The 12,746-nt window shown below is 43.2% G+C and overlaps 2 protein-coding genes across 2 annotated transcripts in view; both read right to left on the bottom strand.

Moving 5' to 3' along the window:
- The window catches only part of LOC126564214 (protein borderless), a 116,567-nt gene that overhangs the window by 55,321 nt on the left and 48,500 nt on the right, over nt 1–12,746 (bottom strand). The window lies entirely within an intron of this gene.
- LOC126564072 (sodium- and chloride-dependent GABA transporter ine) lies at nt 159–11,870 on the bottom strand. Its single transcript, XM_050220987.1, has 10 exons — nt 11,405–11,870; nt 11,098–11,326; nt 5,716–5,903; nt 5,501–5,635; nt 1,940–2,162; nt 1,600–1,867; nt 1,186–1,527; nt 779–1,120; nt 528–704; nt 159–449 (listed from the first exon to the last, which is right to left on the bottom strand). The coding sequence occupies exons 1-10, from the start codon at nt 11,865–11,867 to the stop codon at nt 159–161; spliced, it is 2,658 nt and encodes an 885-aa protein (XP_050076944.1). The 5' UTR covers nt 11,868–11,870.

Here is a 12,746-nt window from a genome sequence, read left to right as displayed (position 1 = left end):
AACTATTGAGTTGTCTTTTATCCGCACGTTGGGGTTGTTGATTTGCAAATTGTAGCTTTTCATGTAATGCTAAACGTTATCTAAAATTGATTTAAAACTTTCAAATGTTACTGTGTATGGGATTGTGCTCCACTGTAGCCAACGGACGAGCTTCAGAATCATCGCGTTTCGCCGTTAGCGTTTGAATTATGTGGACCATTACTGGTGGGAACGGTGTTGGTGGTGCGCAGCATCGGTTCTTCTTGAGGATTTAATTGTTGCTGCTGATGTTGCTGTGTGTAATTCATGTGTCCTGGGGGAGGTGGCTGCAGAATTAGCGGTGCGCCGGACGTCGACTCGACGATTGCCATCTCCGGTCCCAAATCTTCATCGGGGAAGTCATGATCGCAATGGTGTTCACCACATATCTTACACTCGTATATATTCGGCTTCAATGTGTTCAGCAGTTTCTACAGAAGAACAATGCAAACAGTAGAAAATGTAAACGTTTTTTCCTCGTAATCCTTGTGTAGGCTGTAAATACTTACCTGGCCAAATGTATCTCCCTCGGCACGAACGATCTGATACACGGCATACGATGGAATGCAAACCAAAGAAGCGGACGCGATTGTCCATCCAAGTCCGTGAGCCCAACCTGGATAGTGGTACTTTCCATTATGATACGTTGGTGCTTCATAGTTTATCAGGCTGAATATCCACAACGACTGGAAAGGAAAGAAACAAGATCAAGTCAGTCACCATGTTATTAGCTCTAACAACTTCCCCTAACAACACTTACGATCAGCAGCAATGGGACGGCGATTAACAGACAGAATCGCAAATAAAACGATGGATAACGTCCCGTCATTTGCTTCACGTTCTTCGACAGACGATTGATGCCATAGAACCAGGCGATCGCTATCGTTTCAAAGAAGGCTAGAAACATGATCGAAACTGACGCCGCATAATGATCAATCAGCTGGAAGAAATATATTCCGCCCTGTATGAGGTTGGGCAAACCGGCGAAGAACGACACGACGCACACGATCAGCACCAGCAACTCATGATAAACGAGCTTCCGTTTGATCCACCGAGGAAATCCATCCTGGATAGAGGTAACCACAACTTCGACGATCGCGAACTAGACGAAAGAAAGTGTATTAATTTAAATTCAAATGCTCTTTCGTTCCATTCTATTACACATACCTGACTATTCAAACCCAAACAAAGTAGCATGAAGAAGAACAACACGGCCCACAGCTGTGCGGCAGGCATTTTCGCTAACGCCTGCGGATACACGACGAAGATCAACCCCGGACCACCGCTGATCACATCCTCCACGGTAGTACTCTGCTCCAGCGCTATATTACCGATTGTGGCGAATGCAAAGATACCGACCAGCAAACTAGTGATGGCGTTCACGAACGACACAGCCAGCGTGTCGTGAAGGATATTGTTATTGTACTTGTTGTAGCTGGCGAACGATATCATCGAACCAAAGGCAATACCGATCGAGTTGAAATTCTGAGCTGCTGCATTGATCCAAACCTAGATTTGGAAGAAAAGTGAACCTGAAAGTGTAACGTTCTTCCTACCGATTGAGCATCAGCTTGTACTCACATTGGCTCTACCCAATTCTTCCCAGTTTGGACGAAAGAAGTAGTGCAGTCCCTTGTCCGCACCCTCCAGTGTTAGTGAGCGTCCCAAAAACACCACGATCAGCACGAACGGAAGAGTGGCCGTCAGGTAGCGAACCTTTGCCGACGATTTGATCGACTTCCAGATGGCAAAGTATACCAGTATCCAAGCACAGACCAGACATGCTACCAGCTCCCATCGCATCGCACCCGGATATTCGATACCGTGGCTAATCTGTAGGACTTTGTTTCTGTACGACGAAAAATGAAACACCCTCAGTCAGTATCCATGTCGTTGTTCACTCGCCGATGATGTTACTCACTCGAAAAATTCCTCCGTTGGTGTACGGGACATATCCGGGCGCGTTAGGTTGTGCTTCATTCGTTCCGGTATCCAGCAGTCGGGTGTGTTCCAGCGGTGTGAACAATCCGTCCACGGTAGCTCCGGCCGGAACGAGGTGAAGAAGTAGTAAATTGCATACGCAATGATCACACTGTAGTACGTGGACATCAGGAATGAAACGACCACACTCGCCAAACCGGTACCTGTGGAATGTAAAACATTTACAACAGAGGTGCAAAATTAGTTGACAATGTAGTGAGTTCATTTATATGATATAACAGGATGCTGACTCCAAGACTTCTGCAGACTGATGAGTAAAGTTAGCATAAAATCGTCCTATTACAACCTATTACAATAAACAATCCGATAGATTTTATGTTGCTCTTAACATTCTGCTAGGTTATACCGGCCACTTAAAGGCCTTTAAGACGTAATGAAACTGTTATTTTGGTCTTACCTTTTAAATCGCCTTTTCAAATTTCGCTCGAAACTTACATTGACCAAATATTCTACAAAAATATTTGCCGCAAATCATCCGCCTAATGCCTGCCTTAAATATTGATATTTTTTTTTCTGAACCTTACAACAATGAATGAACAAGGTTCAGAATGAACCTTACAACCTTACGTACAATGAATGAATGTATAAGGTTATGATATGTTCATACATAGATGACTGTCAACAACAATATTTTGAACACTGCAGATGACTTATGGGAGTCTCTACAATCGACGATACGTTTATCGTTACAAAGCTAGAGTTAGTGACTGCTCGTCAACTGCTTTAAATCCCAAGGAAGGGTTTGCCTCAAACATCGACGACTAATTTTGGTCCAACTTTTCAAGGACAATGTTGAACAATTGCTGTCCAGGATATTGTTCAACTTTTAAACGGCCCATGAAAAAAACTGTTTAGTTAGTCTAGTTGTATTGCTGACTGAAAAGGCGTAATAAATCCCGAGACAAGGTTTATCACCCAACATGGTACCTGAAAGCTAATAGGCAGTAGTAAACAGGTATTTCTCACTATAGTGCGAAGTGGGATTTTTGGCGTTCATTGCTATGCTGCAGGATAAATAGGGACGCCTTATATTATTCATAAAAAATATTCATTTTGGAAATAAGTGTAATATTTCTAGTACTATCAACCGTAAATATCATAGTTTAGAATGTAAACCATTGTAGCATTTTCAAGTGCTGTGAACTAAAAATGCAAAGATTCGATGTACAATCTCATAATTTATTGGATCAAATATTTGTCACGTGTCCTTCAAACGTACATTAGTTAATCTATTTTGTTATCTTTTTGCTATTCGTCTCATTATCATCCTCACGTCATATGAATCCAATTACGAACAACTAAAACACTAAGCAGCATGCCACACGTGCATGCTACCAGCCAATAAAAAAAAAATCAGTGTCAATCCGGTACAACACACAATTGTGTAATGCGATTGCCAGTTAGAATGCAACTTTTCTCTCTCACCAGCATACACACGTGTACGCGAAAAAAAGGCGGATTTGGATGACAATTGATAGACATTCTTATGAAACGGCGAACGGCTGCCACATGCCGGCTACAGAACGCGCTGATTACAGATGTGCCATTTTATTTCGCCATACGGTAACGATCGTTAGTCGTTGTGTAACGGTCGTGCGTTATGTGTGCGGAAATGCATGCCACCTAATTAATGCGTCCGTTTGCAGTTGCAATAAATCAAATTGCATTCTCCATCCTGCTCGCTCCATACCTCCGAGAGTGAATGAAGATTGCTATTAAATTATCATCATCATTTCCGTGGTGTACACAGAATGTTAGAGTAGGCAGAAGACTCTTCATTATAAATCAATTAATCGATGCAGACACCTCTATCAGAGGTTGCTGGTGATCTAATCGTTAAAATACGTGGTTTTTTAAATTGATTTTAAGTTAACGTTAAGCCAGTTCCACTACACGAGAATATTCCGATGTTTAGCTTCATTCTGTTCCATTCCCTCAATACGGTAGTGTAACTAAAGTGGTATTTAAATTTTCATGATTTATTGCGACAGCTTTCCCCGTAAATAGGGGGAACACAAAAACAATGCAAATAAGCATTTAAACGGGACCCGATCGTCCACGCGATCATGTCTGGTACCATGGTGGCACCAGACCTAAACGCTTCTATCGATCGATCCACGCTTTAACGCAATCTTTACCAGCTATGCATTATTTATCAATCAAGATCTGTTCGATGGTGCTAATGAATGAATAATTCGCTCACTCCTGATCGCCATCTTGTAAAACTTAAACTGGGCGGTCCAACGATATTGCGAGCAGGTTTTTTTTCCCTTCTGTTAGTAGTTCGTTTTTTCTTCGTATCCTCTCTCTCTCTCTCTCTCTCTCTCTCTCTCTCTCTCTCTCTCTCTCTCCACTTCTCAGTGAATCAATAACAGGTGCCAAGCTGTCTGCGCTCAGTAAACGTTCACGTTTGCTCATGATTAAGCACCGATTATGTTAAACTAGAGTAGTACACACCTATGCCTGCCCCACACTCTTTCTCTTTGGTGCGTTAAGCTAACGGCACCGGTAAATGATTAATGATTGACACTTCATTCAACAGTGCGGTAAAGCGCATGGTGAGTGAAACACAAAAAAAAAATAGCAAAACAACCCTCTATTCAAACACCTATCAGCGTTGGCAATGCGCGCACAACACAAGCGCCCTGCAAAAGAGGGGTGCTAGTCATTAGCATAAGTAAATGCGACATCGTCACGACAGCTAAATTAGCTACCGCGCCGAGAACCGGCCGAGATGCAGCAAAGTGCATCTCAAGAGTGTTGATGTTTGCAATTCCTCTTCATCGCTGTTCATCATCGATCAAACGTGTTGAAGCTGTTGACAAAGGTTGATCGATGATGCTCCTGTCAAGCGTTACGTATGTGATCGTCCGTAGTAAAAATTATTGAAACTGCAATAATGAAGCCAAAACACACGTTTGGTAGTGCGGGTAATCCGGGCCAGCGCATTATTAATTGATTGCTGTAATCCATTAAGCAAATGGGAGTTCCTACCACCAGTCACGATCCGAGCAGGAAACCAAACATTCTCTGTCTCGCGCCTACGTATTTTGCCTCACTGTTGGTGGTGGTGGGATACCGTCGAGATTTATGACCCAACTGACCTCGGTCTCGGCTCCGGACAGAATACCCCACTATGAGCACTCTGAACTCGTGTTCATTAGAGCCGGTTTAGTCTGCCGCGTGTCATTAATGAATTGAACCGTCATTCAACAATTTAAAGTTTCCTCTCCATGCTTTACGGTTGCACGGTTATGTTAGCGAGCTTCATTCATAAGAGCGGCAGCAATATTTTTTACGTCAATAAATACTGGATGACAGAATGTTTTTCATTCGGCAGTGCTTAATTGGCCATTATTTGGCAGTGGTTTAGAAGTATTTGCATTTAAATTTGGAAAAAAAATGAACGCCCTGCAACAAACGACTTGCCCGCAGGGCGCAATTTACAAGCGACGAACCCCTGCGTTAATATTTTGCATACCTTTAAACAGAGGGCAGAGCTGCCCAAGTGCACCGATCGGTCCTCGGCCCGTATACTGTCCAACTGCCAGCTCCATGAACAGCATGGGAATTCCACAGATTAGCAGAATGATGAAATAGGGCACCAGAAAAACACCTACAGGCGGGGATAAGCAGGAACGGTCGGTATTATCGGTGTGTGATTTTTGCAAAAGTACTACACGTTCTCTCACTTACCTCCACCACTTTTATAACACAGATACGGAAATCGCCACACGTTACCCAGGCCCACCGAGTACCCAATGCAGGCAAGCACAAACTGCATCTTGTTCGCCCAGTGCTGCTTGCGTGGTTTGAGATTATCGAGATCGGAATCGTCCGACACGCCACCATAGCTTTCGTTCTCGTAAGTTTCATCGGGTGGGCTGCAAAGGGAAAAAGAAAATTATATTTCATTAGGAGGTGTTAAATACTTTAAAATGGCTTTTAGAAGAAAATTTTGGGCAAGCAGTCGAACAAGATTGTCCCTCATAAATCTTAATAAACTTGATAAAATTCAAGACGCTCGTCCTTTCTGGCGGTTTGATTTCTATCACTTCAATTTCATGTATTTGCTCTAATTAACAATTTGTTAAATTCTAATCAACAACTGTTTAGCACCACAATTCTAAAAGTTAAATGCATTCCAGAAGGTCCAAAATATGGGCATCATCACATAAACGAGTAATAACCTAGCCAACAAACACACTGGCCAATCGCGTCCACAGCACAGTACATCCTCCGAAGCTGTCAAGGTGTCAAAAAATTCCCTGTTATCACTTAGCTAAAAACGGAAATGCAAAGGTTATGGTCCGAATTCAACATCAAAAATTACTTCCTGATTTGGGGCCAACATAACGTGCTTTAGCTTTGTTTGTTAAGCATTTTCTTCTGTTGTGGTAGCTCATTATCGTCGTTCAACGAGCAACACGAGCGGACAAGGTTGCAGAGCACCGTAACCGACTGCGTTGGATGTATAATTTCGTTCTCAAAAAATCACAGCTTATCGCGTATCAACATTCCACTGCTCGTTTACATGTTAAAAGAAGTGCTAATCGTTCGAGCTAGGCAGAGCAGAGCACGGATCACACGATCATTATCATGGTCACCAAGGAAGGTTTCAATTGTAATGCTCTATTTTTGAACATGATTAAATAATGATGTTTACTTGTTATTATTTTTATGAATGTCGATTCAAGCCATCAATAATTCTTATTTGACGAGAAATTTAAATAACTCGCCCGTAGACTATATTCAAGTCTTCATCAACGATAGCACGACTAATTGATGTCTCTTGGTACGGAAATGAACGATCATCGCGATAAATGAATACGATAGAAATTGAGACCTATCGAATGTACAACGGATCCGGCATGGCAGGAAGTGGTTAAATAAGGTCGGCTCATGTGAGATAATACGAGTAGAAGACGCGACTCCAGACTGTTTGCGGTTTGTGGAATGCAAACAAGAAGGTACACGCTTAGCGGCTTAGCGATCAAGTTCGTTTCTCTTTTCACTAGCAAAAATTTAAAACTTATCTGCTGTATGGTGACCCATCACGGAGACTAGATAAATTATCCCAGGCTATGCTTGAAGATCAACGCATTTTGCTTTCGTCTAATCTTAATCCGGCTTGAAGAGATGATCATAAAAATGTGGCATAAATTGTTGGGACCACCATTTGATCACGTGATTAGGCGACTAAATTCACTGAAGAGGGTTTGTCAGTTGCAGTTCATACTTTTTTGTTGTAAGAAATCAAGACGCCTCCGGTATCCTAAGGGAACAGAACATCTCACTTACTCGCCAATAAACCGACGCATCATAACCGGACTGTTGGGATAGCTTGGCATCGACGTCATCAGAGGCGTTCTATCCGTAGTTCCTGCCACTCCATTCGGATGAGCAGGAACCTTCAACGAATGAGGATCCATTCTTTCAACTCCGTGAGCCGAAGGATCATGAACAGCACTTTGTACACTCATTTTGTTCGTCTGTTTGTGGATATTTTCTTCGTTTAACCCCACTACGCTTTAGTCACCATATTCACAGAAAAAGTATACATTCGGTAACCCTCAACAACTATCAACGTTAAGCTCGCCTAATCCCGCAGACGAGTGGAGTACGAGCAAACTTGAAGCTTGAACACTAAACCACGAACACGGATACGGCTAAGACCCTTGATCCCTTCGAAATGGATCAAGAGAAGCGATTCGTACCGGTTCACGTTCCGGATCGTACTGAGTGTTCTTAGCTGGCCCCGTGGCAACATCCGTCAGGAGCTGTCGGGCTTTTCTGTCAACACCGACACCAACCGTCGTCGGATCTACGTCATATCAGGGCAGGTGATAATCGTCTGTGGCAACACTGTCTCTCGGGCGGGTAGTCTGAATGGTATGAGATGATACAGTTTGATATGTAACAATGCAAGCCCATTGCTACAATTTATAGAATTATCAATCATATTTTGAGAATTCAAGGACATTATATGTGCTTACGTTGATCATTAAATGCAGGCAAAGATTATTCAAATGAAATTCAGGTGAGGAAACACTTTGATCAAAACATAACCAATTATTTTAAACAATTAATTTTGAAACAGTAAAACTTTCTTAGTTAATCTTTAGTGTTTTTGTAATCGTAAAATACTTCATAAACTGTAACTAACAAAAATTATTTCAATTCGTTTCACAAGCAAGCCCTCTGTTATTACTTATAGCCTAGCATGGAAATTCGTTATCGCACTATATCCGATATTTATCATCCCACTGGACACTTTAATCGTCGCTAGAGCAAACTGCTTCCAGAGGGTAGCCAGTCCGAGGGCAATAACAACCAAACAGAGGCAACAGGCTGAGCAAGAAGCGAAACGTATCACGGTATCTACACGGCGGCAACGTCAAGTACACGTTAGCACACAAGACACGCTAATGGTGGAAGATAGTTTATGACGATGGTCAAATATTTGTACACCAAATTCACGGCCTTTCGAGCGAGCGACCGGTGGCCGAGATGATTCGTGTACGCTTTTTCTACTGGAGCATCGGGACACGTACCGCTGCCATTGCTCTCCACACACGTTCCCATACCCAGGTACGGAAACACACAAGCTAGATAATGAGTTTAGTGTTTTATACCAGGGGAAAGGCCTATTTGAATTAATGGCACATCATAAGGATGTTTGCCGGGAGAGTTTAATTCGTTTGGAAGCAGAGGAGCAACTGTTAGCAATCAAGTGGTTAATTCTTGTTTGTGTAATTGATTGTTTTTCCTGTTCTAGTTTAACGAAATAGAATGGGCCTTTATTAAATGGGACAGCTTGATTATTATGAAGCTATGTCATAACAATTTAAATAACGAATGACAAGTCTCGATTTTTTTCATTAATATGAGACCTGACTAATCATAAGTTAAGGTATATTGTATATTGACTAAGTTTTTGCATGAAGACTAAAGCTACAGATAAGATTCAACCTCCAGACCTTCTGTAGGGCAGGACCTTCAAACGGCAGAACCGGGATTCAAATCTCATCCGGACCGTCCCCCGCAGTGAGGACTGACTATCCAACTACGTGGTATCGGCAAGTCTAGTAAGCCATTCGATGGCTGGCGTGGCCTTAGAGGTGGTTACGCCAAGAAGAGGTATTCCTGGCCAAGAAGAGCTGTATAACAGACCAGCGCCGTTAATGACTCGGTAACCTGTCTGAGATCCTTTTGCAGCACTGCGGACGGTTATCATCATCTTCTCTGCCCTTGAGGTAAGAAAGTCCTTACGGATTGGCTCATGCATCCACCAGCCCATCAGAACTTAGAGAATCTAATTCGCAGTACAATAATAAGATCATTAGGCATCAAGTCTTAAAGATCGGGATTGTAGCGACTTCTCGATTATTCTTCCATACATACTAGGCTACAAATAATTCTAAGTATCTTCCTATCAAACGTAATTATGAAGGTTTCGTATGTTTTGGACAGAGTTCTTGTGTCAAAGTCGTATATGAGTACTGTATATTTTGTAGAATTTCAGTGTTACGACGGAACGAATCAAAAATATTTCTGTATTTCCATGTGAGATATGGTCTATAAAAACTACAATAAGTCCAGGCCATTCTGTCATATAACGATATCATTTATATATTTTATTAAAATTGAACGAACCCTGCAAGGCTCGTTATATAACAATAAAAACTAAAAACTCCATGAAATTTTCGATTCCACTTTAAATTTTGAAAGAAAGGCATAGAAGCAATGTCTAACTTTCTTTGATCGCCATTGCACATAAAAATATGTAGATAGCAAACGTTAAATGAACCATTTTATGGTTTGTAAACCATCGAATTCCATTGTGTCCAATTCCTAAGACGCTTCATAACCGCACCATTATTTGCACACTTTCACCCTTTCAACAACAACATTCGCAATAAACGCAATTTGCAAACCTTAACTAACACTCCAGTCAAGTGCCACCGACCCTCGGGTAGGGAAGTCAGGCTAATCGAAACGAAATTCTCGTGCCATTCCCCTATGATAACAATTTCCTCAATTGAAAGCCGTCGTTTACTGACCGGGATGGATTAGAACCTCCCCCAACCCCTGGACAGACTAACCTCGTGCCAACAACGCACCTCTGAACGCACCAAAGCCCCGTGTACAATCCCAAAGAATGGAACAGCACCAGCGCTGAATGTCGCTACTTTCAACCGGTGCCAATTTAATCCGCATAATTCACCGTCCAAGCGAAGAATTGACCTCATTCCGCACGCGCACGACCGGTCCACTTTTCTAAACATTCTCGGACACAACGGACCCGGTGACGTCCGCGTAAATGTGGGTTGACAAATTTAAGCATTCATATCAGACTGCAACGTGCAGCATTATGACGGTGACATGAGATTGGGCTTGAGGCTGCCGTGGCTAGAGGTGTGTGTGTGTGTGTCTGTGTGCGTACATTTCAAAGATGCATCACTGTCAGCTGCCACCTGGATCTACCCCTTAGTGCCTTATATAAACGAGCACTTGCGGTTAACCACAGTCACATATGGGGAACGGTAATTGCAACCGTTTGACTTCGTTCGTGCGAATATCAGCCCATTCGATGCTACCTTGAACTCCAGTACGCCTTTCAGTCAAACTCTTCCCTGCTATGTCCCAACTGCGGGAGGAACAATGTCCGACTGCTTATCAAACGCTGTCCACTGTGTCCACAGAACCCTAATGGCAGCTAATTCAATTCCCTTTCATTATCCGGCCAAATTGCGCAATTTAATAACGCATGATCTAGATATCTGGGTCATTATTACCAAACGCCAGATATACTACCTTGTTTGAGACGTCACTCCGACGCCGCATCCATGTCGTCCCACAATTGACGTACGATCGCGTGTCAGTACGTTAATCACTTTCCCTTGAATCTTCGGCGGTCCTTTATTAGCGTACGTTGGCTCGATTGCCGGTAGGATTCACACTCAATTGAATAATTCTTCAGCTCCCAATTCTGTCCACATTCTGTGCGGGGTCAGTGTTGGAGATAAAAATCTATGCTCGGTACAGTTTGTCCGCTGTTGGACGTTGGACACTTACGTCGGTGGGTTGATCATGGTGAGCAGCTCGTTCGGGGAGTTCGGTACCCTGCGGATGACCATTCGCCGCCCATCGGTCGATCCCATCCCGATAGAGGCGAGCGATCGGATCGAGGTGGCGTCGGAAAAGAGCCGCGGCGTACCACCGACATCGCTGAATATGTACGAACCACTACGAACGATCGTGGTTTGGTTCTGTTGCGCATTCGCTAACCCTTGTGGATCGTTCGCTGTGGAAGAGTAAAAAATTGCAGAAATTTAGTTAAAGTTCAAGCTCGTAAAATATGTCTGTCTTAAACTTTTCTCACCTGATCGCACCGACCGGAGACTGTTGAAATATTTCGGCTTCAGATACGAGCCAACCGGAGCCGTCGGGACGGTTATCGAGCTCGGACCGCTAGACATCGAACCCTCGCCAGGTTCAACCTTCACTCCACTTGTTCCCGGATTTGCGCTTCCCGTTCCACCACTCGAGCCCGGTGCCGTTCCACCCGGATCTCCAACAGCTCCACCGGTTTGACATGGTACGATCACAAACTTGCGCCCACTGGGGCCAACTGTCGGCAGGAGTGCCTTCGTTTCCTCACCACCATTACCGGACGAGTTCGTGGATGTTGCATTCGCTGCACTGCTGGAACTGTTACTGTTTAGCTTGTTCTGCTGCCGATAGTTACTATTAATAGCACTGTAATGCAGATCGTTGATAGGGCGTCGATTGGGAATTGGATTGACTGCTTGAATTTCCACCTGATTTTGCTCCTGCGAATCCATCGTACGACAGTGTTGTGAATAGAAAGGAACTTTTGCCAACTAACGCACTACACACCCTCTCACTACGATGCTACTTTCACCTATGTACTCTTCTCACTGATCTGCTTCAATCTTGTATCACAGCACGCACTGATCTCTCACGCATTGAGTTCGATCGTTAGTACACTCACGGGCCGTTATCAGCATTATTTCCTGCCGTTTTCGCTATCTTGCTGAACCGGTAAATATAAAGATCAAACACAGCTCTTTGAACATTTAACACACAAAACACAATAAATAATAAGAAACTGGGATGGTGGTCCGTTGGCTCACAATAATAATTTACACTCGAATTATTGCACACCCCCACGCCAGTCTGCACAGGTACACGTTTGCAGCAATAATTTGTAACGAAAAATCTTTTATTTTAGCACAGTTCAGTAGTACGCTGGGTACGGGTTCGGTGCTAAAAATACGCCAACATAAATCGCCATCCTTTTCTGAAAACATTAAAAACACTAAACCATACATAATGTGAAGACAAAATCACTCCCTCTCTCCCTTTCCCGTGCCTCTTTTTTGATGTTGAAAAAAAAATGTTTGAAAGCAGTTAAAAACAGTATAAAGTACCTAAACAAACACTACAACAAAACTGAGCCATTCTATTCGCCACACACAGAAACGCATAATGTGGTCGCGTTTGTTACTTTCGCTCACCGGCGCTCACGCAATCTTCCGCTGCTATGCAAGTACATAAAATTCTTTCCACAGGGCGATCGTAAATCAGCGCCACAAATCCTACTCAAACGATCCCCAAAACAAATCGCGTCTCGAACGGCAACACAGCACAGCCGATTGGGTGGAGGGCTGGGTGCTGCTGGGCGAATAATGGTCAAGTAT

This window comes from Anopheles maculipalpis, chromosome 3RL (assembly GCF_943734695.1).
Source record: "Anopheles maculipalpis chromosome 3RL, idAnoMacuDA_375_x, whole genome shotgun sequence".
In the NCBI taxonomy this organism is placed as follows: domain Eukaryota; kingdom Metazoa; phylum Arthropoda; class Insecta; order Diptera; family Culicidae; genus Anopheles; species Anopheles maculipalpis.
The sequence above is the reverse complement of the archived record's forward strand: the minus strand, read 5'-3'. Positions and strand labels throughout refer to the sequence as shown.